The sequence below is a fragment of the Hyperolius riggenbachi genome, chromosome 9, assembly GCF_040937935.1.
Source record: "Hyperolius riggenbachi isolate aHypRig1 chromosome 9, aHypRig1.pri, whole genome shotgun sequence".
NCBI classification, from domain to species: Eukaryota; Metazoa; Chordata; class Amphibia; order Anura; family Hyperoliidae; genus Hyperolius; species Hyperolius riggenbachi.
This window is the reverse complement of record NC_090654.1, coordinates 24,573,147-24,594,474: the sequence shown is the minus strand read 5'-3', so window position 1 is coordinate 24,594,474 and position 21,328 is coordinate 24,573,147. Positions and strand designations below refer to the sequence as shown.

The window sequence follows — 21,328 nt, the reverse complement described above, 5'->3', positions numbered from 1 at the left end:
TTGAAACTGCAGCCATTCTCGCACTGTTAATAGCAGAGGCCTCAAACCTGCTACAGTCGGTCGTTAAAGAGAACCTGAACTGAAAATAAAAAGTCAAAATAAACATGCACAGGTCATACTTACCTCCCATGCAGTCTACTCCCCAATCTCTTTCTCCTCTCCCGTGTCCCATTTGTCCACTGTGATCAATGGAATTCTCCGTCCTCCATTTTAAAAATGGCCATTACCCCATAACAGCTTCCTGCTCATCACACTGTTAAACTGTAATATCGCTCACTTGAGCCATAGGGAAACATGGACATTACCTTGTACATTCAGTTGTAACTGACAGCTGCTGATATATAACTGACAGCAACTGGTATATTTCAGTTCTGACAAAATATTGTCAGAACTGGAAGTGATCACTGTAAGGAGAAAATGGTGAGCTTCTGAGAGGAACTGACAGTGAGGTAAGTATGTAATATTCATTTGCAGCGACGTCATGTGTTTATTTTAAATAATTTTACTCACTTCAGGTTCCCTTTAAGTGTTTGGGGTTCAAATTCAGTAAAGGGGCGGAGCCAAAAACAGCCAGATTTCTTTGCTGGATAAACTGCTTATATTAGCACAATTTTGATGCCAGGAACCCAAAAGCTCACAAACTTGGTCATTGAGTAGTGACTGTGTGTCAAGGTTACAAAAAGTGGGTGGAGTTAAAAACAGATTTTTCTGGGACATTGTAAACTGCAGCCCGTCTTCACTGTTAATAGCAGGGTTCTCAAACTTAGCATAGCTGGTTACCGGGTGACTGGGATTAATATTCAGAAAAGTGGGTGGAGCCTAAAAATGCCAATCAAAAATCACATGTCACTTTTCAAGGAGAATATTAAAATTGCTGCCATTTTTGCACTGTTAATGGCACAAGCCTCAAACCTGGCACAGTTGGTCATTGGGTCACTGGGGTTCAAATTCAGAAAAGGGGACAGAGCCACAAACAGTGAATCAGATTTGTTTCATTTAATGGGAAAATACAAATTATTGATGCCAAGGACCCCAAAACTCACAAACTTGGGCATTTAGACTTTGTGTCCAGGTTACAAAAAGTGGGCGGAGTCAAAAACAAATTTCACTGGAAAAGTGTAAACTGCAGCCCTTCTGTTTATTTCAGGGTTCCCAATCTTTGCCCAGATGGTCACTGAGTGACTGAGATTAATATTCAGGGAAGTGGGTGGAGCCTATAGTAGCCAATCAAAATTCACCTGTTGATTTGCAAGTGGAATATTTAAATTGCTGCCATTTTTACACTGTTAATAGCAGATGCCTCAAACCTGCTACAGTTGGTCATTGGTTGACTGGGGTTCAAATGCTGGAGAGGGGTGGAGCCACAAACAGCCTATCTGATTTGTTTAATTTCTATGGAAATATACAAATTATTGATGCCAAGGACCCCAAAGCTCACAAACTTGGTCATTGAGTGTTTGTGCGTTAGGGTTAGAAAGTGGGCGGAGCCAACACCAGTCAAATACATACCCGGGCAACGCCGGGTCATCAGTGGGTGAAGACAAATACAAATTTCACTGAGAAAATGTAAACTGCAGCCATTCTGTTAATGGCAGGGTTTTTAAACTTTGCACAGTTGGTCACTGGGTGACTGAAATTAATATTCAGAAAAGTGGGTGGAGCCTACAAAAGTGAATCAAACTTCACCTGTTGTTTTTCAAGGGGAATATTTAATTGCTACCATTCTTGAACTGTTAATGGCACAGGCCTCAAACCTGGTACAGTTGGTTATTGGGTGACTGGGGTTCAAATTCAGAAAAGGGGGTGGAGCCACACACACCCAATCAGATTTGTTTCATTTCAATGCAGATTATTGATACCAAAGACCGCAAAGCTCACAAACTTGGTCAGTGAGTAATTGTGTGTTAGGGTTAGAAAAAGTAGGCGGAGCCAACACCAGCCAAATACATACCCGGGCAACGCCGGGCAATCAGCTAGTAAATCAATAATAATATAATATTAAAGTGGACCCAAACTAAAAATACAAGATTTCAGAAATAAAATCTATTTTCTCAATTATAATAATAAATAGCAGCCTTTTTTCAGCTGCATGATGACAAATATAAAATATTTTACATTTATTGGAGAAACCCCTCTCTTCTTTTCATATTGCCGGGACAGGATCCGGCAAACTGGTGGAGTAGATGGTGTCGGGCAAAGGAGGAATTGCTAATGGCTGCCACCTGTATAACCCTAGTTATGGAAAGAGGAGGGTGAAAAGCATGCACTGAAATGCTCATAGGCTTGAAGGAGTGTTTATTTATATTTGTACTAGCCGACCCGCGTCGTAGCATACGCCGCATCTTCTATCTATCTAATAGAGTACGTGCCTCAACCTTGAAGCAAGAAGAATAAAGGTGCGTACACACATCAGATAAAAGTCTTTGGAAAATCAAAGATCACAGACCAATTGTACCCCCTTCCATGTAGTATGAGAGCCATACCTACACAGTCTATTCTATGGAGCTGAACTCCCCATTAGACAGAAATCTTTGCAAGATGCTGCACACAAAGATGCTGTACACATGCAACAGATCAGAATCTGCAAAAGATCAGTACCTACAAAATACATTCATAGTCCATATCTGCAGATCTCATACACATCTTGTTTAACAATCATCTGCAGATCAGATCAACTAGGATGGATCTTTGGATCTGCAGATGAATGTCAGTCATTAGTGTATTATGCTGGGCATACATGGTACGTTTTCTACCGTGTAATCGAGCCGCTGGCTCGATTCCCGCTCGTCCCCGCGGGCGGCCGGATCGATTCCCGCTCGTCCCCGCGAGCACTTTCTTATTTTCCACTCGTTTCTTCTTTTGTACTGCCCGCCGGTATCGAGCGCAGAATCGATCCGGCGGGGTATCGGGCACGTCGGAAATCATCAATCGAGCCATCAGCGGCTTGATTACATGGTAGAAAACATACCGTGTATGCCCAGCATGGGATCTGCAGATATCATAGACTATGAATGCATTTTGCAGAAACTGATTTTTTGCAGGAACAGATCTTTGGCAGATACTGATCTGTTGCATGTGTACAGCATCTTTGTGTGCAGCATCTTGCAAAAAATGTTTTCTGATGGGGAGTTCAGCTCAATAGAATAGACTGTGTAGGTATGGCTCTCATACTACATGGAAGGGGGTAACATTGGTCTGTGATCTTTCATTTTCCAAAGACTTTTATCTTATGTGTGTACCCACCTTTAGGCTTTCCATTAGAAAATGTATGCGTGCTCAAACACCAAGTTTAACTCTAGCAAGTCTGGCTTTCCAAATCTGGCCTAATTTGGCTATTCATGAGGCAATGCTCATGCAAATATGCATTTGCTTTCGCATGCCAAACTATGCAGGGTCAAAAAACCAATACTGCAAAGCGGTCGCCCTGCGGGAATAAGTTCATGCTACATTAGCACTATCCAGGAGCGCCACGGGGAGGATTCCCAATGCCCCCTTTTTTATACAACTGGGGGGACCGCAGGGTCCCAGGCTCTCTCACTGCCTAGGAACCACAGCGGCACCCCGGAGGGGGAGGCTGGGCGGCGCAGCCGCCACCCCCCCCCCCAAGTGTGGCCAGCGCCAGGGAGAGTCGTCCGCACCCACCTCCCAATATTAAAAACAGGCACTTACCTTAACGTCCATTGCGTTCTGCTACATGCGCATTAATTTTCTCATGGAAAGCATTTTTTGCAGTTTGTATCCTTTGGAGGCAGGTGGTGGATGGCTTGCTCCGGCGGTGTGAGCACTGGAGTTAGTTGTCTGTGCCTGCCCTCTCACCCCCCCCCCCCCCGGAGTGTTGTATGTGAGCCAGCCCTGAGCTCTAAAGCTCGGGGTGACCCATGCTTCACTCCTTTCTCATGTGGTGCCCCCAAGTTAATGCGCATGTAGCAGAACGCAATGGATGTTAAGGTAAGTGCCTGTTTTTAATATTGGAAGGTGGGTGCAGACGGCTCTCCCGGCGCTGGCCACGCTTGGGGGGGGGGGGGGGTCGCCTGCACCACCTAGCCTCCCAGGCAGTGAGAGAGCCTGGGACCCGCAGTCCCCCCGGTTGTATAAAAAGGAGGGCATTGGGAATCCTCCCTGTGGTGCTCCTGGATAGTGCTAATGTAGCATGTAGCAGTTTCGCATCGAAAATCCCATTTTCATTTTTGGCGAATTTTCACGAAAATCTTCAGAAATATTCGCGTTTTCGACCAGCGTCGAAAATTCATTGTATGCGGATGCTTATGCCCTTATGCGGAAAAATGTCCACAATAATCCGCATGGAAATTCAATCTATGCGGACGTTTATACAGAAAAATGTCCGCAATAATGCGCAAGAAACTTCTCTGAATGCGGACGCTAATGCCCTTATGAGGAAAATGTCAGCAATAATACGCAAGTAAAGTGAAAATGACTGGCATTAGGCGAAAATTAACGCGAAAAAATTAGATGGAAAATTTGCCTGTCAAAACGAAATTAGGCGAAAATTCGGCAAAAAATTGTCGAAACAAATTTTTGCATTTTCGCTCATCACTGGCATGTAGCAGGGCGACCGCTTTGCGGTATTGGTTTTTTGACCTTGCATAGTTTGGCACGCAAAAGCAAATTTGCATGAGCATTGCCTCATGAATAGCCAATTATGCCAGATTTGCAAAGCCAGACTTGCTAGGGTAGGCCTCTTTTCCATGGACAGTTGATAGGCAGTAAAATGCCTCTTAAACTCTTACAACTGCTCACTACTGCCTGGTAACTGCTTGCTGCTGCCTGGTAACTGCTTGCTGCTGCCTGGTAACTGCTTGCTGCTGCCTGGTAACTGCTTGCTGCTGCCTGGTAACTGCTTGCTGAGCACACAGCTCAACAGTCCGTGGAAAAGAGGCCTTAAACTTGGTGTTTGAGCACGCATAAATTTTCTCATGCAAAGTACTTCTTCTTCTTGCTCGAAGGTTGAGGCACTTAGTCTATTATATATATAGATGTGTCAGGGTGGTGCAACTAAATATTTTGAATTAAAAACATTTTTGGTTTGGGTCCACTTTAATAATAATAATAATACACAAACTTGTCTCGTGCACTATCACTCCTTACCTATTTCATACCATATCTATAAAAAATGTGGCTGTTTGTAGGCAATAAAAAATTGTATACAAGGGGAAAAAAGTTGAGAGTAGAGCAGGTAAATATATCTAGTAGAGTTGTCCTCTTAGCTTACCATCAGAGACATCCAGCCTCATAGCTTCACTTAAATGAGTCCCACTTGACTTGCATTGATAATGTCCACTGTCTTCCACGCTTGCAGATTGAATCGTAAAGTTCTGTTGGGTTTCATTCAACTTGATGCTGTCTCTGTACCAGTTAAAGTTATGTTTTACTTTCATATCAGAATGCACATTACACGTGAAAGTCATTGATTCCCCGGTAAAAATTTTTGCCACGTTTGGCGTGAATGCCACCGAAGACATCCCTACAAAAAAGCAAAAATTATCTTTTTTTTTTATATAGTAAAGATAAAAGCAAAAATATTTCAACTTCCTCGAATAGCTTCAACTGTCTCTTAACCACTTCACCACTGAGGGGTTTTACCCCCTGACCACCAGAGCAATTTTCACCTTTCAGCGCTCCTTCCATTCATTCGTCTATAACTTTATCATTACTTATCGCAATGAAATGAACTATATCTTGTTTTTTCCGCCACCAATTAGGCTTTCTTTAGGTGGGACATTATGCCAAGAATAATTTTTTTCTAAATGTGTTTTAATGGGAAAATAGGAAAAATGTGGGGAAAAAAAAAATTATTTTTCAGTTTTCGGCCATTATAGTTTTTAAATAATGCATGCTACTGTAATTAAAACCCATGAAATTTATGTGCCCTTTTGTCCCGGTTATAAAACCGTTTAAATTATGTCCCTATCACAATGTTTGGCGCCAATATTTCATTTGGAAATAAAGGTGCATTTTTTTCAGTTTTGCGTCCATCCCTAATTACAAGCCCATAGTTTATAAAGTAACAGTGTTATACCCTCTTGACTTAAATATTTAAAAAGTTCAGTCCCTAAGGTAACTAATTATGTATTTTTTTTAATTGTAAATTTTTGAATTTTTTTTTAATTACAAAAAAAAAAAAAATGGGGAGTGTGGGAGGTAATGAGTTAATTTTTTGTGTAAAAGTCATTTATTTGTATGTGAAAAATGTGTAGGGTGTAGTTTACTATTTGGCCACAAGATGGCCACAGTAACTTTTTGCTTTATTGCGACCTCCAAGCCTCCTTCCGGAAGCTTGGAGGAAGAATAAGGAGGCTGGACACGTGAGTTTCTTCTCACAATGATCGCGCTGCCCATAGGAGAGCAGCGGGTCATTGTGGGGCTTAGATCAACGAACGGGAATGGATTTTCCCGTTCATTGATCTCCGGGCGAGCGGGCGGCGGCGGTTTTACTAGCGGCGGGCGGCGTGTTTACGAGCGGGAGCGCGGACAGCGTCGGGAACGCGGAAAGTACGTGTTTCTCCGTCCCTGGTTTTTAAAGGATGGAAAAAGGGGCGGAGAAATACGTACGCGCGGGGGTAAAGTGGTTAAATTAATCAGGTTTTTGTAAAGATCGGTGTAACACAGAGAGGGTCTGATTACCGGTGATCTGCAGCAGTGGCGTACCTAGGGCATTTGGCACCCGGTGCTGGGTATTAAAAGACACCCCCCCCCCTAAAAAAATGGGCGTGACCACAACCCGCGGCGTGCTTCGTGGCAAAAATTGGCGTTGTCATGACCGGATGAGGGCGGAGCTAACTGTAATTTAAAGTATTAGCTAGTATAGTTGCCCCAGTATAGCTAGTAGTTTCCCCCAGAATAGCTGCCCCCAGTGAAGCTAGTATAGTTGCCCCCAATGAAGTTAGTATAGTTACCCCCAGTATAGCTAGTTTAGTTGCCCCCAGTATAGCTAGTATAGTTGCCCCAGTATAGCTGGTATAGTTGCTCCCAGTATAGCTGGTATAGTTGCCCCCAGTATAGCTAGTATAGTTGCCCCCAGTATAGCTAGTATAGCTGCCCCCAGTATAGCTAGTATAGCTGCCCCCAGTATAGTTGCCCCCAGTATAGCTGCCCCCAGTATAGCTGGTATAGCTGCCCCCAGTATAGCTGGTATAGTTGCCCCCAGTATAGCTAGTAGAGCTGCCCCCAGTATAGCTAGTAGAGCTGCCTTCAGTATAGCTGGTATAGTTGCCCCCAGTATAGCTGGTATAGTTGCCCCTAGTATAGCTGGTATAGTTGCCCCCAGTATAGCTGGTATAGTTGCCCCCAGTATAGCTGGTATAGTTGCCCCCAGTATAGCTAGTAGAGCTGCCCCCAGTATAGCTAGTAGAGCTGCCCCCAGTATAGCTGACCCCCAGTATAGCTAGTTTAGTTGCCCCCAGTATAGCTAGTTTAGTTGCCCCCAGTATAGCTAGTATAGCTGCCCCAGTATAGCTGCCCCCAATATAGCTGCCCCCAGTATAGCTGGTATAGTTGCCCCCAGTATAGCTGGTATAGTTGCCCCCAGTATAGCTGCCCCCAGTATAGCGAGTATAGTTGCCCCCAGTATAGCTGGTATAGTTGCCCCCAGTATAGCTAGTATAGTTGCCCCCAGTATGGCTAGTATAGTTGCCCCCAGTATAGCTGGTATAGTTGCCCCCAGTATAGCTAGTATAGTTGCCCCCAGTATAGCTGCCCCCAGTATAGCTCGTATAGTTGCCCCCAGTATAGCTAGTATAATTGCCCCCAGTATAGCTGCCCCCAGTATAGCTAGTATAGTTGCCCCCAGTATAGCTGGTATAGTTGCCCCCAGTATAGATGTCCCTGGAGGGGGGAAGCAGCGCTAGAAGGAGGGGCAGTGGGGGCAGCGGTGGGGAGGGGTGAAATATCCCCCCCCCCCCCCTCCCTCACCTGGGACCCATCCTTCTGCCTCTCTCCCCCTCCATTCAGCGGTGGCAAGGGCGGGCTCGGCGACAGGGACGAGGAGACATGCGCAGAATTACTCACCACTTCCACGTTCCAAGCGCCGGCAGCGTCATGTCGTCACAGATCTCCGCCTTCAATGAAGGCGGAGATCTGTGACGACATGACGCTGCCGGCGCTTGGAACGCGGAAGTGGTGAGTAATTCTCCCCACCGCCGAGCCGCACTTGCCTACTGCTGAATGGAGGGGGAGAGAGGCAGAAGGAGGGGTCCCAGGTGAGGGAGGGGGGGGATATTTCCCCCCTCCCCACCACTGCCCCCACTGCCCCTCCTTCTAGCGCTGCTTCCCCCTCCTGCTCTGTGCTGTGGGGGGTCGTGGGGACAACCCCTGGGTGTCCGTCACCCGGTGCGCCCCGCCCCCCTGCGCACTACAGTAGGAACGCCACTGATCTGCAGTATCACCGAGAATACAGATATATACCTGATTATTGATGATCTGCAGTATCACCAATAATCAGATATATCTCTAACCTCTGGACACCTGGGTAATAAGAGTGTTTGGTGCAACAGAAATACTTTGAGGACTGCACCTGAGGAGCAGGTGCACAGCAGTAAGGAGTACTGCACTGTAACACGTTCCTTCCGCAAGCCTGAGACTCTCCCCAAGGGAGGGGTCAGGCTAGGAGTAGGAAGGACAGAGTGTGAGTGACACCAAGGAAGGGTGTCACCCACAGGTCTGTGAGCTATCTCTTGACTGAGGAGATAGCTCTCGAGGTCGGGCAAGCTGGGTCGGCAACAGACAGACAGATCAGGGACAGAGACAAGAGACAGATGCGGAATCCTAAGACAAGCAGAGTTCGGCAACAGAGTATCAGATATAGCAAAGTACCTAATCAGAGATCATAAGAGTAGTCAGGAAAGCAGAAGGTCATAACAAATAATCAACAATGCCTAGTCTTGGATGTGAGCTCCTTGATCATCAACACCCTGGAACTGGTCTGAGTATAACTAGATGGTAAAGCTAATTCCTAGTCTGAGGTGTGAGGTCCCTGGTCATCAACACCTAGGAACTGGTCTAAATAATAACACAGATAATATACAGTTTTCCCTAGACTGAGGTGTGAGGTCCTTGATCATCAACACCTAGGAACTGGTCTAGATAATAACACAGATAATATCACAGATACTGACAAGGTCTGAGTGCTACCACGTAGTGATCGCAACGCCAGACACCAGAGAAATGACCAGCACCCAGTATATATACACCAGCGCTCTCCAGCGCCTCCCCTAACTGCTGGACCAATGAAAACTAATAGAATTGTCAGCTGATCGGCTAGATCAGCTGACACCCTTCTGATTGCCATAAAGGCTCTGCCTCTCAGCGCGCGCACGCGTCCTTCTGAACCTGTGTGGACTATCAGTCCCAGCCACACCAGACATGTGTTGTAATGCATCTGTAGGTTTAAACGCAGGGCCAGCCGCACTGCTGTCAGAGCATGCGTTGGTTTCCCCGCGTTCAGCCATACTGCTAGTGGTAAACCCATGCATGCAAACCGCCGCGCCGGACGCGGAATCCGCCGCCTTGTTCACTGGGCATGCGGCGGTTTCTCCGCGCTCCATCAGGCTAGTGGATGCAGGCTCATGCGCGCCAGCTGCCATGTTGAACGCGGAATCAGCCCCCTTACTCTGAGTACTTGCGGCGGCTTTTCCGCGTTTTATCACAGTACCCCCCCCCCCCCCCTTGGGAAGTGGTTTCTCAGGATATAAAGCGTGGAACTCCCTCCTTAATTTATCCGCATGCATGCGACACTCAGGTACCAATGTTCTCTCCTCAATACCATACCCTTTCCAGTGAACTAGATACTGCACTGAGTTATGTACAACACGTGAGTCTAAAATCTTTTCTACTTCGTACTCAGGTTGGTCATCTACCATCACAGGAGGAGGAGGAGAGGGACCTACGTGAACTGCTGGTTTAAGCAGGGACACATGAAACGATCTTACACCACGCATGCTGGCAGGGAGATCAATGGCATAAGTAACATTGTTGATCCTCCTGGTCACTGGAAAAGGGCCTACAAATCTGGGTCCTAACTTGGGCGTGGGCTGTTTCAGGGTCAAATGATGTGTGGACACCTAGACCAAGTCTCCTGGCCGGAACTTCCACTCTAAGGAGCGTTTCTTGTCAGCTTGACCTTTCTGACTTTGAAAAGCCTTCTCCAAATTATTTTTCACGATCCCCCAAATGTTCTTAAATGACTTTTGCCAAGCCTCCAAAGCTGGAAACGGAGTGGAAGCTACTGACAGTGGGGAGAACTTAGGCAACTTTCCAGTTACCATCTGAAACGGAGAAAATCCAGAGGAAGAGTGTAACGATTGTGGAACTTTCCCCGTGATCAGCGCACAACGCGTGCGCTGACACGGCGGAAATCCTCCACAAGCGTATAATTTGCAGGAACCCAGCAAAAGGTGCTACGCACCCGTAGAGGGAAAATTCCTGTCGGCAGATGGCGCTGGGGAGTGCAGAGGAACCTGTACCTCCACAAATGCCAGACAGGAATTGTACAAAATGCAGAACGCAATCGCAAGAGAGGCGATTGCGAATGAGAATGAGCAAAGGGACAGGTTGTATGTGTGTGTGCCAATCCAGTCGCCACCCCGCAACCGCACACACACAACAGCAGATATGAAATAGGAACGCGATCGCGAGAGGTGCGATCGCCAGACGAGACACAAGGCAGATCAGAACAGAATACGAGGTTAGCAAAGGCACAGCAAATAATACAATGAGGAGATACGGAAAATAACAAATGCTAGCTAACCGCGAACACCGCACTCATTCGCAACAGTGCACGCGGTTATGCGTGGTCTCCACGTGATAAGCACAATAGAGACAAGCACGCCTAACTAACCATTAACAGACAAACATGAAACAGAGGACGCGAGCGCTTGCTTAACGGTTACCTCACCGAGCCTCCAGCAAGCGTAGCAGACAGACACACGAAAACAGGGACAAGCGAGAGATAGGATCCACAGCACTAGCGAAAAGTGGCTAGCGCGATCCAAGTACAGAGTAGCAGAACAGAAGGATCCCCAGCGCCAGCGAAAAGTGGCCAGCGCGATCCCAGAAGACAGAACAGAAGGATCCCCAGCGCTAGCGAAAAGTAGCTAGCGCGATCCCAGGAGACAGAACAGAAGGATCCCCAGCGCTAGCAAAAAGTAGCTAGTGCAATCCCAGGAGACAGAACAGAAGAGATAGCTGGTAGCAACCGCTGCACCAGCTATACTACAAGAACAGAGATCAGAACCATTTCCTGTCAACCACCATAGGGACAGGACAATGGCAAACAGGCAAGACAAGACAGAACAGGCAATACAGATAATACAATCCTAACAGCACTAGGGAAATCTGCCTAGCGCAGATTTAGGAATTACTCTAAGCTGATGTTCAAACAGAGAGCAAGGCTGACACCCCACCAGGAGTGTTACATAGGACGAAATCCTTATGAACAGCGAAGCATTGTGGGAAAGACATAGTACTTATAGTACACGCCTCCAATGAATGTGGCCAGGCAATTTGCATGACAACATATGCAAATTCCTCTGCAAGCACAAGCTGCAAAACTGACAGAAGCTGTTCTTTCCAGAGTCCTGCAGCATGCAAACCTACACAATGGTCAAAAGGCTGGCTGCCTGCACAGGCAGCTGAGCAAATCATCACAGTACCCCCCCCCCCCCCTCCAGGGTCGAATTCCAGACGACCCTCAAAACTGCTATTAGCAACAGACTCAAACTGAAGACTCATGAAGGTCGGGGCAGCCCGACAAGGTCCAATTCCAGAGTCAGTCCACCCGAAACCGACCTCATCGGAAACAGAAGCCACTGAAACATGCCCATCAGTACTACCAGTCTCAGTATAACACCCATCAGGACTGTGACCGCCAGAGAAGAAGCCATCGACACCCTCCAGACAATACCCACCACCTTCCAAGGAGCGTCCGAAAATACCAAACCTGCCACAATACCTGTTCGAAGTGTCCCTTACAACACAAAAGCCATCGTTGATCTTATCCAGGGGACCAAGCAAAATTTCTCCCGAAATCTCCCAGAACCTTTTGAAGCTCCACAGAGATCCCAAGAGGGCAGAACAATCACCAGGCTCACATGGAGAATTACCAAGAACCCCCATGGAACCAATGACAATTCCGGATTCAGAATTACGAGGACACCCATCAAGATCAAGACTTTCAGGGACCACTTCTGGGCATGCAAGCAGGCAGGCTAAATCAGAACATGTCTCCACCGAGGAAGCATCTGAGTATGCTGGTAACCGAGGCACACTTGGGCTTTCTGGGTCACAGAGCACACTGGGGTACACCAGCACAGGAGAAACCTCAGGACATGTCGGGGAACTGCCAACCTCAGAGTCCGGTATGAGGAAACCAAAACCAGGACCGGGCAGAGAATCATCACGAGCATTGGTCTCAAGCACTGGACTTTCAAAAGAAGACTCGGATTCAAATTCGGAAATTTCTGTGACTGCAATATCATCATTGACTACACATGACTGAAGCTCCACCAGAGCTGAAAAGGTAGCCAGCAAGGCAGCAATGCCTACGGAAGAGGGCAACACCTCAGAAGGACTTGGGGGACTGGAGACATCTCCTACAAGTTCTGCTCCCTTTGGGAGGAACTCGGGGACCTCCAGAACATCAAACAAGACCTCAGGAACATCATTTTTAAAGTTTTCTAGGAAGGATTCTGAACTATCCATGTTACAGGGCAGAACTGGAACTTTATTTTGTGGACAGGGCAGATGTCCCAGGAATGGTTCCACCATAACCTGAGACTGGATCTCATCATCATGAGGGGAATGTACAGGTATATTTACTGGAACACACACTGACTCCCTAACTTCATTCTCACTGTACCCAGAATTCTGTGTGGCAGTCAAACTAGCTTGTAACTCCAAAACTGCAGAAAAACAGGTAAAAATAGCAGCAATACCTAGACGAGCCTCTAGGGGCAGGGCAGGAGATATTGTACAAGGCAATATTGACTCATCCAGAGTACAGGGTGGAGAGTCAGAACTTCCCTCAGGGCAAGAAAGGGGCTCACAAACGTCAGTGTAAAAGGAACACATGTTTTTATTCATGGTACAGGGCAGGTTCAGAGAAAGCGTCTCTGAATAAGGCAAAGAGGGTTCAGCATCAGATTCGCAAAACCGAAGCGCTGTCTCACTCTTAGATTCGGCTAACAATGTCGAATCCGAGGAATCAGAACGCAAAACCTGCGAATCAAAATTCACTTTAGGTTGTGAAACTGACGCTTCTATAGCGCAAACCTCCGCGATCTGCGGAGCAGACTGCAAGGCATCTAGGACCGAAACGCTGGAGCAACTGTCCCCAGGCATCGGGCCCTTACAGGTGTGAACAGGGTGAGACAGAGACTCATTTGCAGAAGAAATGGCGACATCAACAGGATAAACTTTATTAGGCATAATAATTTTACTTTTGACGCTGCATAGTCGAGAAATTTTCCCCATAGCAGGGTCACAGACGGAAGATCTCAAAGATCTGTTTCTAAATGACAAAGGATCCCACACATCCTTGAGGAAACCGGCAGACTCATGCCGATCACAATCTGCAGGAACATCCGAGAAACAGGCATCAGATCGCACAGATTCAAACTGCACACTGTCAGGAGCGAATCCTTCAGGATTCACACAGGAATCAACCACAGCGGCACACTCATTCATTTCAGATTGCACAAAGTCAAGACTCTCATGCTTTACCCCAGAAAGGCAGGAACAATCATCCGACAACGATGTCTCTTTATTGGAATCAATTGGTTGGTGTGTGTGCAACTCATCCAAAATCGTTTGCCATACATAGATCACCAGATCCACATCATCCTTGTCACATTCATCGGAATCAATCAGAAGGTACATCGAATCGAGACAAGCATTCAAGACATTTTCGCTTTTTGCGATGTAAAAAAATCGCAAAAGGCTTTCCAATCAAAATCGAATTCTTCCAGCAAGGCCCCAATATCCCAGGAAGCAAATGGGGGTTCAAACAGGCCAGTATCCAAATAATCTCCATAGGGGTGGAGTTCAGGAACAAGAACAGATTTTTTAACTGCTTTAATGTAGTGTGCGATCCTACCTATAGCAGGATCCACATAAGCTTTGGACTGGGGCAAAAAAGCCGGAGACGGAACAACATCATTACAAACATCAATAGGGAGTGTTTTATTCCGATGCTTGCGTTTTTTAGTTTTTCTCTTTTTCGCCACTTTGCATGTCTGCTGTTTAAAACCTGAAGTGGCAACAGACACATTGAACTGATTGTCATACTGAAAGGTCTTGCATGGAAGGGAAAGATCAGCTGACTTATCAGCAGCTACACACTCAATCAGAGCAGGTGGTAAGCCAGGCAGTTTAAACCAGTGAGAGAATATCTCTGCAAGAAACTGATACAGATTACCATTCCAAGAATAGATTTTTAACAGATTATATGCCCAGGTGAACAAATCGTCTTTTAAGAGCACATAGGCAAACAGAAGAGCCGACGTGGACGGATCAGAAATCTGAAAGGTGGGATTCAGGCAAAACCTCACACATTCAGAAAGAAATTCCGCCTTGGTCTCTGAATTAAACCTTTTAAAGCTCTTAAAGACACAGGACCCAAACTCGACAAAATCGTACAAATCGGAATTTCCGTCTACACTGGGGTTTTGGGTCGGGCTGTTCATACTGTAACGATTGTGGAACTTTCCCCGTGATCAGCGCACAACGCGTGCGCTGACACGGCGGAAATCCTCCACAAGCGTATAATTTGCAGGAACCCAGCAAAAGGTGCTACGCACCCGTAGAGGGAAAATTCCTGTCGGCAGATGGCGCTGGGGAGTGCAGAGGAACCAATCCTCTGTACCTCCACAAATGCCAGACAGGAATTGTACAAAACGCAGAACGCAATCGCAAGAGAGGCGATTGCGAATGAGAATGAGCAAAGGGACAGGTTGTATGTGTGTGTGCCAATCCAGTCGCCACCCCGCAACCGCACACACACAACAGCAGATATGAAATAGGAACGCGATCGCGAGAGGTGCGATCGCCAGACGAGACACAAGGCAGATCAGAACAGAATACGAGGTTAGCAAAGGCACAGCAAATAATACAATGAGGAGATACGGAAAATAACAAATGCTAGCTAACCGCGAACACCGCACTCATTCGCAACAGTGCACGCGGTTATGCGCGGTCTCCACGTGATAAGCACAATAGAGACAAGCACGCCTAACTAACCATTAACAGACAAACATGAAACAGAGGACGCGAGCGCTTGCTTAACGGTTACCTCACCGAGCCTCCAGCAAGCGTAGCAGACAGACACACGAAAACAGGGACAAGCGAGAGATAGGATCCACAGCACTAGCGAAAAGTGGCTAGCGCGATCCAAGTACAGAGTAGCAGAACAGAAGGATCCCCAGCGCCAGCGAAAAGTGGCCAGCGCGATCCCAGAAGACAGAACAGAAGGATCCCCAGCGCTAGCGAAAAGTAGCTAGCGCGATCCCAGGAGACAGAACAGAAGGATCCCCAGCGCTAGCAAAAAGTAGCTAGTGCAATCCCAGGAGACAGAACAGAAGAGATAGCTGGTAGCAACCGCTGCACCAGCTATACTACAAGAACAGAGATCAGAACCATTTCCTGTCAACCACCATAGGGACAGGACAATGGCAAACAGGCAAGACAAGACAGAACAGGCAATACAGATAATACAATCCTAACAGCACTAGGGAAATCTGCCTAGCGCAGATTTAGGAATTACTCTAAGCTGATGTTCAAACAGAGAGCAAGGCTGACACCCCACCAGGAGTGTTACATAGGACGAAATCCTTATGAACAGCAAAGCATTGTGGGAAAGACATAGTACTTATAGTACACACCTCCAATGAATGTGGCCAGGCAATTTGCATGACAACATATGCAAATTCCTCTGCAAGCACAAGCTGCAAAACTGACAGAAGCTGTTCTTTCCAGACTCCTGCAGCATGCAAACCTACACAATGGTCAAAAGGCTGGCTGCCTGCACAGGCAGCTGAGCAAATCATCACAAAGAGCTTTTCAAATTATTGTGCGCAAATTCTGCAAACGGCAAGAACTTGACCCAATCATTTTGTGCATCCGCAACATAACACCTTAAAAACTGTTCCAATGACTGATTAATTCTCTCAGTCTGACCATTGGTCTGTGGGTGGTAGCCCGACGAAAATGACAGTTCCATGCCCATTTGATGACAAAATGCCCTCCAAAATTTAGAAACAAATTGGACTCCCCGATCTGACACAACATTTTCCGGAATGCCATGTAGCCGGAAAATGTGGATGATGAAAAGATCGGCCAACTCCTGGGCTGAGGGGAGTCCTTTCAGGGGCACAAAATGGGCCATTTTACTGAAACGGTCGACTACCACCCAAATGACCGACATGCCCTTAGACCTCGGAAGCTCACCCACAAAATCCATGGACAAATGGGTCCATGGTTCACTCGGTGTGGGCAAAGGCTGCAACGTTCCCACAGGTGCCAGACGGGAGGGTTTGCTTTTTGCACATACTGCACACTCTCTAACATATTCCTTGCAGTCAGTTGCCAGTGAAGGCCACCAAGCACACCTAGCAACAAGGTCCTGTGTTCTGGTGGCCCCAGGATGTCCAGCATTTTTGTGGGAGTGGAACATCTGCAATATCTGGAGACGAAATGGCAGTGGTACAAACATCACCCCTTCAAGCTTTCCTTCAGGGACATCCTGCTGGAAGGGACTTAAAGTCTCCATCCAGTTTTTCCAGGTCTCTGTGGCTGCCAACACTACTCTCTGTGGGATAATAGTCTCTGGGTCTGAGGGCTGTGCTGTCTCTGGCTCAAAGCATCTGGACAAAGCATCCGCTTTAATGTTTTTACTACCCGGAGTGTACGTAATTACAAATCTGAATCTCGAGAAAAACAGTGACCACCGAGCCTGACGGGGACTCAATCTCTTAGCCCCCTCAATGTATTCCAAATTTTTGTGATCAGTGTAAACGGCAATCGTATGTTCTGCTCCTTCTAGCCAATGACGCCATTCTTCGAAGGCCAATTTAATGGCTAGGAGCTCCCTGTTGCCTATATCGTAGTTTTTCTCTGCCGGTGAAAACCTACGAGAGAAATAGGCACACGGGTGTAATCTTCCCTGCAACCCAGAACGCTGAGACTGCACAGCCCCTACCCCGACCTCCGAGGCGTCCACCTCCACAATAAAGGGATAGGAGGTGTCGACGTGTCTCAAAATGGGCGCAGAGCAAAACAATTCTTTCAAAGTGGAGAAAACAGCCAGAGCTTCGGGTGACCAGTGGTTGGTATCTGCCCCTTTCTTTGTGAGACTGGTGAGGGGTGCTATGACTGTGGAGTACCCCTTTATGAACCTTCTATAGCAATTAGCGAATCCTAAAAATCTCTGGAGAGATTTCAGTCCCACTGGCTGAGGCCATTCCAGGACAGCAGAGACTTTGGCAGGATCCATAGAAAGACCCGAGGTGGAAATTATGTACCCCAGAAAAGTGACAGATGTTACCTCAAAAATGCATTTCTCCAATTTGGCATAAAGCATGTTCTGTCTTAACTTGTGCAGCACAAATTTGACATGAGCCCTGTGCTCAGAGAGGTTATCTGAAAAGATAAGTATATCATCCAGATATACCAGAACAAATTTACCCAACACCTCCCTGAATACTTAATTAATGAGTTCCTGAAAAACGGCCTGGGCGGTACACAACCCGAAGGGCATCACAAGGTACTCGTAATGCCCATCGGGTGTGTTAAAGGCCGTCTTCCACTCATCGCCCTCTCTGATCCGCACCAGGCTGTATGCACCCCGCAAATCCAATTTCGAGAAAATCTTAGCATTGGTGACCTGAGTGAATAAATCATCTATCAGAGGCAATGGATAGCGATTTTTTACTCTGATTTTATTCAGGCCCCGGTAATCAATGCAGGGCCGAAGGCCTCCGTCTTTTTTCTTTACAAAAAAGAAACCTGCTCCGGCAGGCGACCGGGAAGGGCGAATGAAACCCCTAGCTAAGTTTTCACGGATGTACTCTCGCATGGCCACTTTTTCTGGCCCAGACAAATTGTAGAGATGACCTCTAGGGGACATACAACCAGATCGGAGATTGATGGGGCAATCAAAAGGGCGATGTGGAGGTAGTTTATCTGCAGCTTTGGGACAAAACACATCTGAAAATTCAGAATATTGTTCCGGTACTCCCTCCACATGGATCCTGGTCTGACCCAAGGTTACCCTCACTAAACAATGATGAAAACAATAGGCTGACCAGCTTGTTAGCTGACCAGTGGCCCAATTAATCTAAGGGGAGTGAAGGTGTAACCAAGGCATGCCAAGGATGATAGTGGAGGTTGTCATGTGTAACACAAAAAAAAAAAACTTCTCCCTATGCAGCACCCCTATAGTGACTCCCACCTCTGGTGTCTGAGACAGAGGACGGTTACGTTGCAGGGGGGAATCATCCACTGCCGTAACTTGGATAGGTGGTGTTACCGGGGTGAGCGGAATACCCAATTGTAACGATCGGTGTCAGCAACCAGAGAAAGAATCTGATCCTTGGCGATCCGCAGTATCCCCAAGAATACAGATATACCCGATTATTGAGGATCTGCGGAATCATCAATAATCAGATATGTCTAACCTCTAGACACCAGAGAGAGTGTAAGTGTTTGGTGCAACAGTAAGAACTCTGAGTAAAGACCACCAGAGGAGCTGGCGGCCTATACTCCTGAGGAATTCACCCCTGAGCGGTGGGTGATATTCCTGTAGCCTGTGGACCCCTGAGCGAGGGACCAAGGCTGGGACGCAGGAAGCCCTGCTGCTAATATGTAAGGCTTTGCCCTGAACTGGGCTAACGTAACACAGTAATAACACAACCTAGTCTGGGTGTGAGGTCCGTATTCACAACACCCTGGAACTAGTCTGGAGTATAACATAAATGATAATACAGTTCCCTAGTCTTGGGTGTGAGGTCCGTATTCACAACACCCTGGAACTAGTCTGGAGTATAACATAAATGATAATACAGTTCCCTAGTCTTGGGTGTGAGGTCCGTATTCACAACACCCTGGAACTATGCTAGAGAATACACAGAAGAAACACAGTATTCCTAGTCTGGGGTGTGAGGGCCTTGATCTCAACACCCCGGAACTGGTCTAACAAATAATACAATTCAATTAGTACTTTAAGCTTTCAAGAATCTGACTCAGTGTGGATTCCCAGCTCCAGCCGGTTCTGGCACACTGTCGGGTCTAGCTAAGGTTTGAGTGCCTTCACGCAAGTGTTCGCAATGGCAGACAATCAGCAACTGACAAGCAGCAGAATATATAGTTGCTGGACTCTGTCGCCCCGCCCGAGCCATTCAGCCAATCATGAGTCCTGCAGGAATCAGCTGATCTTCCTGATCAGCTGACACTTCCCCTGCTGGTATAAAGGTCCTGAGTTCAGGCCCGCGCGCGCGTAGCTCTCCATCTGCCTATGTGCACTAACAGACCCAGCCACACCAAGCGCATGCTGCTGCATGCAAACCGCCGCGTTGGACGCGGAAACAGCTGCTTTGCTGTCAGGACATGCAGCGGCTTTTTCGCATTCCACCATACTACCAGACGCGTGTCCATGCGTGCAAACCGCCGCTTTGGACGCGGAACAGCCGCCTCGTTCTTGGCATATGCGGCGGCTTTTCCGCGTTTTCTCACACCAATTTCTTAGCAAATTCATAATCCTTAAAATTAGCCGCTGTGCCCGAATCAACGAAGGCCTCAGTGACTTCAGATTTATCTTCCCATGTAATCGTACAAGGAAGAAGCAACCTTTTATCATCTAGGGTTAAAAGTTGTACGCCTAGGGTATTACCCCCAACTACTCCTAGGCAATAGCGTTTCCCGATTTCTTAGGGCAATTCTGTACTTTATGACCCCCCTCTGCACAATAAAGACATAAATGCTCTGAAATCCTGCGTCTCCGCTCCACTTGGGACAACTTTGACCGACCAATCTGCATTGGTTCGGGTGGAGGTGAAACGGGAGGAGGTGGAGTCACAGGAGGCGCAGCGTAGGACACCATCCTTACATGGTTTCTACCCCGGGGCTGTCTCTGATAGCGTAGCCTACGGTCGATCCTGATGGCCGATGAAATGGCCTCATCAATGGTCTTAGGTTCAGGCTGACTTAACATAAGATCAGAGACCTCATCTGACAACCCTGATAAAAAACAATCTAACAGGGCAAAGGTGTCCCACCTGGCTGATACTGACCACCTTCTGAATTCAGCAGTGTACTCCTCGACCGGACTCTTGCCTTGACGTAACAACTTGAGCTTCCGCTCAGAAGTTGAGGCAATGTCTGGATCGTCGTAAATTATTGCCATGGCTTTAAAAAATTCATCTACAGAGGTTAGGGCTAAGTCTCCAGCAGGTAGACTGTACGCCCAGGTCTGAGAATCGCCTGATAAAGTCTTAATAAATGTGACCCTTTGGGCCATAGTGCCTGAGGACTTAGGTCTTAACTCAAAGTATGATAACACTCTACTCCTAAAATTTCGGAAATCAGATCTGTGACCAGAAAGTTGTTCAGGTACAGGCATGCGTATGTCTGTGCTAGGAGGAGATCGCACTTCATCCACAGCCGTCTGGAGGGTTTGTAAAGACCCGGACAAAGCATCAATTAACGCTCGGTGATTACCCAGCACTTGGTTGATGGTATCCACCGAAGTGGTAAGTGCGCCCAGACGGTCGGTGTGTGCGTCCATTTGCATTTTTCGGTCTGGCGTTCTGTAACGATCGGTGTAACACAGAGAGGGTCTGATTACCGGTGATCTGCAGTATCACCGAGAATACAGATATATACCTGATTATTGATGATCTGCAGTATCACCGATAATCAGATATATCTCTAACCTCTGGACACCTGGGTAATAAGAGTGTTTGGTGCAACAGAAATACTTTGAGGACTGCACCTGAGGAGCAGGTGCACAGCAGTAAGGAGTACTGCACTGTAACACGTTCCTTCCGCAAGCCTGAGACTCTCCCGAGGGAGGGGTCAGGCTAGGAGTAGGAAGGACAGAGTGTGAGTGACACCAAGGAAGGGTGTCACCCACAGGTCTGTGAGCTATCTCTTGACTGAGGAGATAGCTCTCGAGGTCGGGCAAGCCGGGTCGGCAACAGACAGACAGATCAGGGACAGAGAAAAGAGACAGATGCGGAATCCTAAGACAAGCAGAGTTCGGCAACAGAGTATCAGATATAGCAAAGTACCTAATCAGAGATCAGAAGAGTAGTCAGGAAGGCAG

At 47.2% G+C, this 21,328-nt stretch overlaps 1 protein-coding gene across 7 annotated transcripts in view; it reads right to left on the bottom strand.

The window, feature by feature from the left end:
• Positions 1-21,328, bottom strand: part of LOC137532040 (Fc receptor-like protein 5) — a 353,036-nt gene that overhangs the window by 130,094 nt on the left and 201,614 nt on the right. For all 7 annotated transcript variants that reach the window (XM_068252142.1, XM_068252143.1, XM_068252147.1 and 4 more), the window contains one exon: positions 5,231-5,482. In XM_068252142.1, the coding sequence (XP_068108243.1) occupies positions 5,231-5,482 (252 nt within the window). The remainder of the gene's footprint in view (positions 1-5,230; positions 5,483-21,328) is intronic.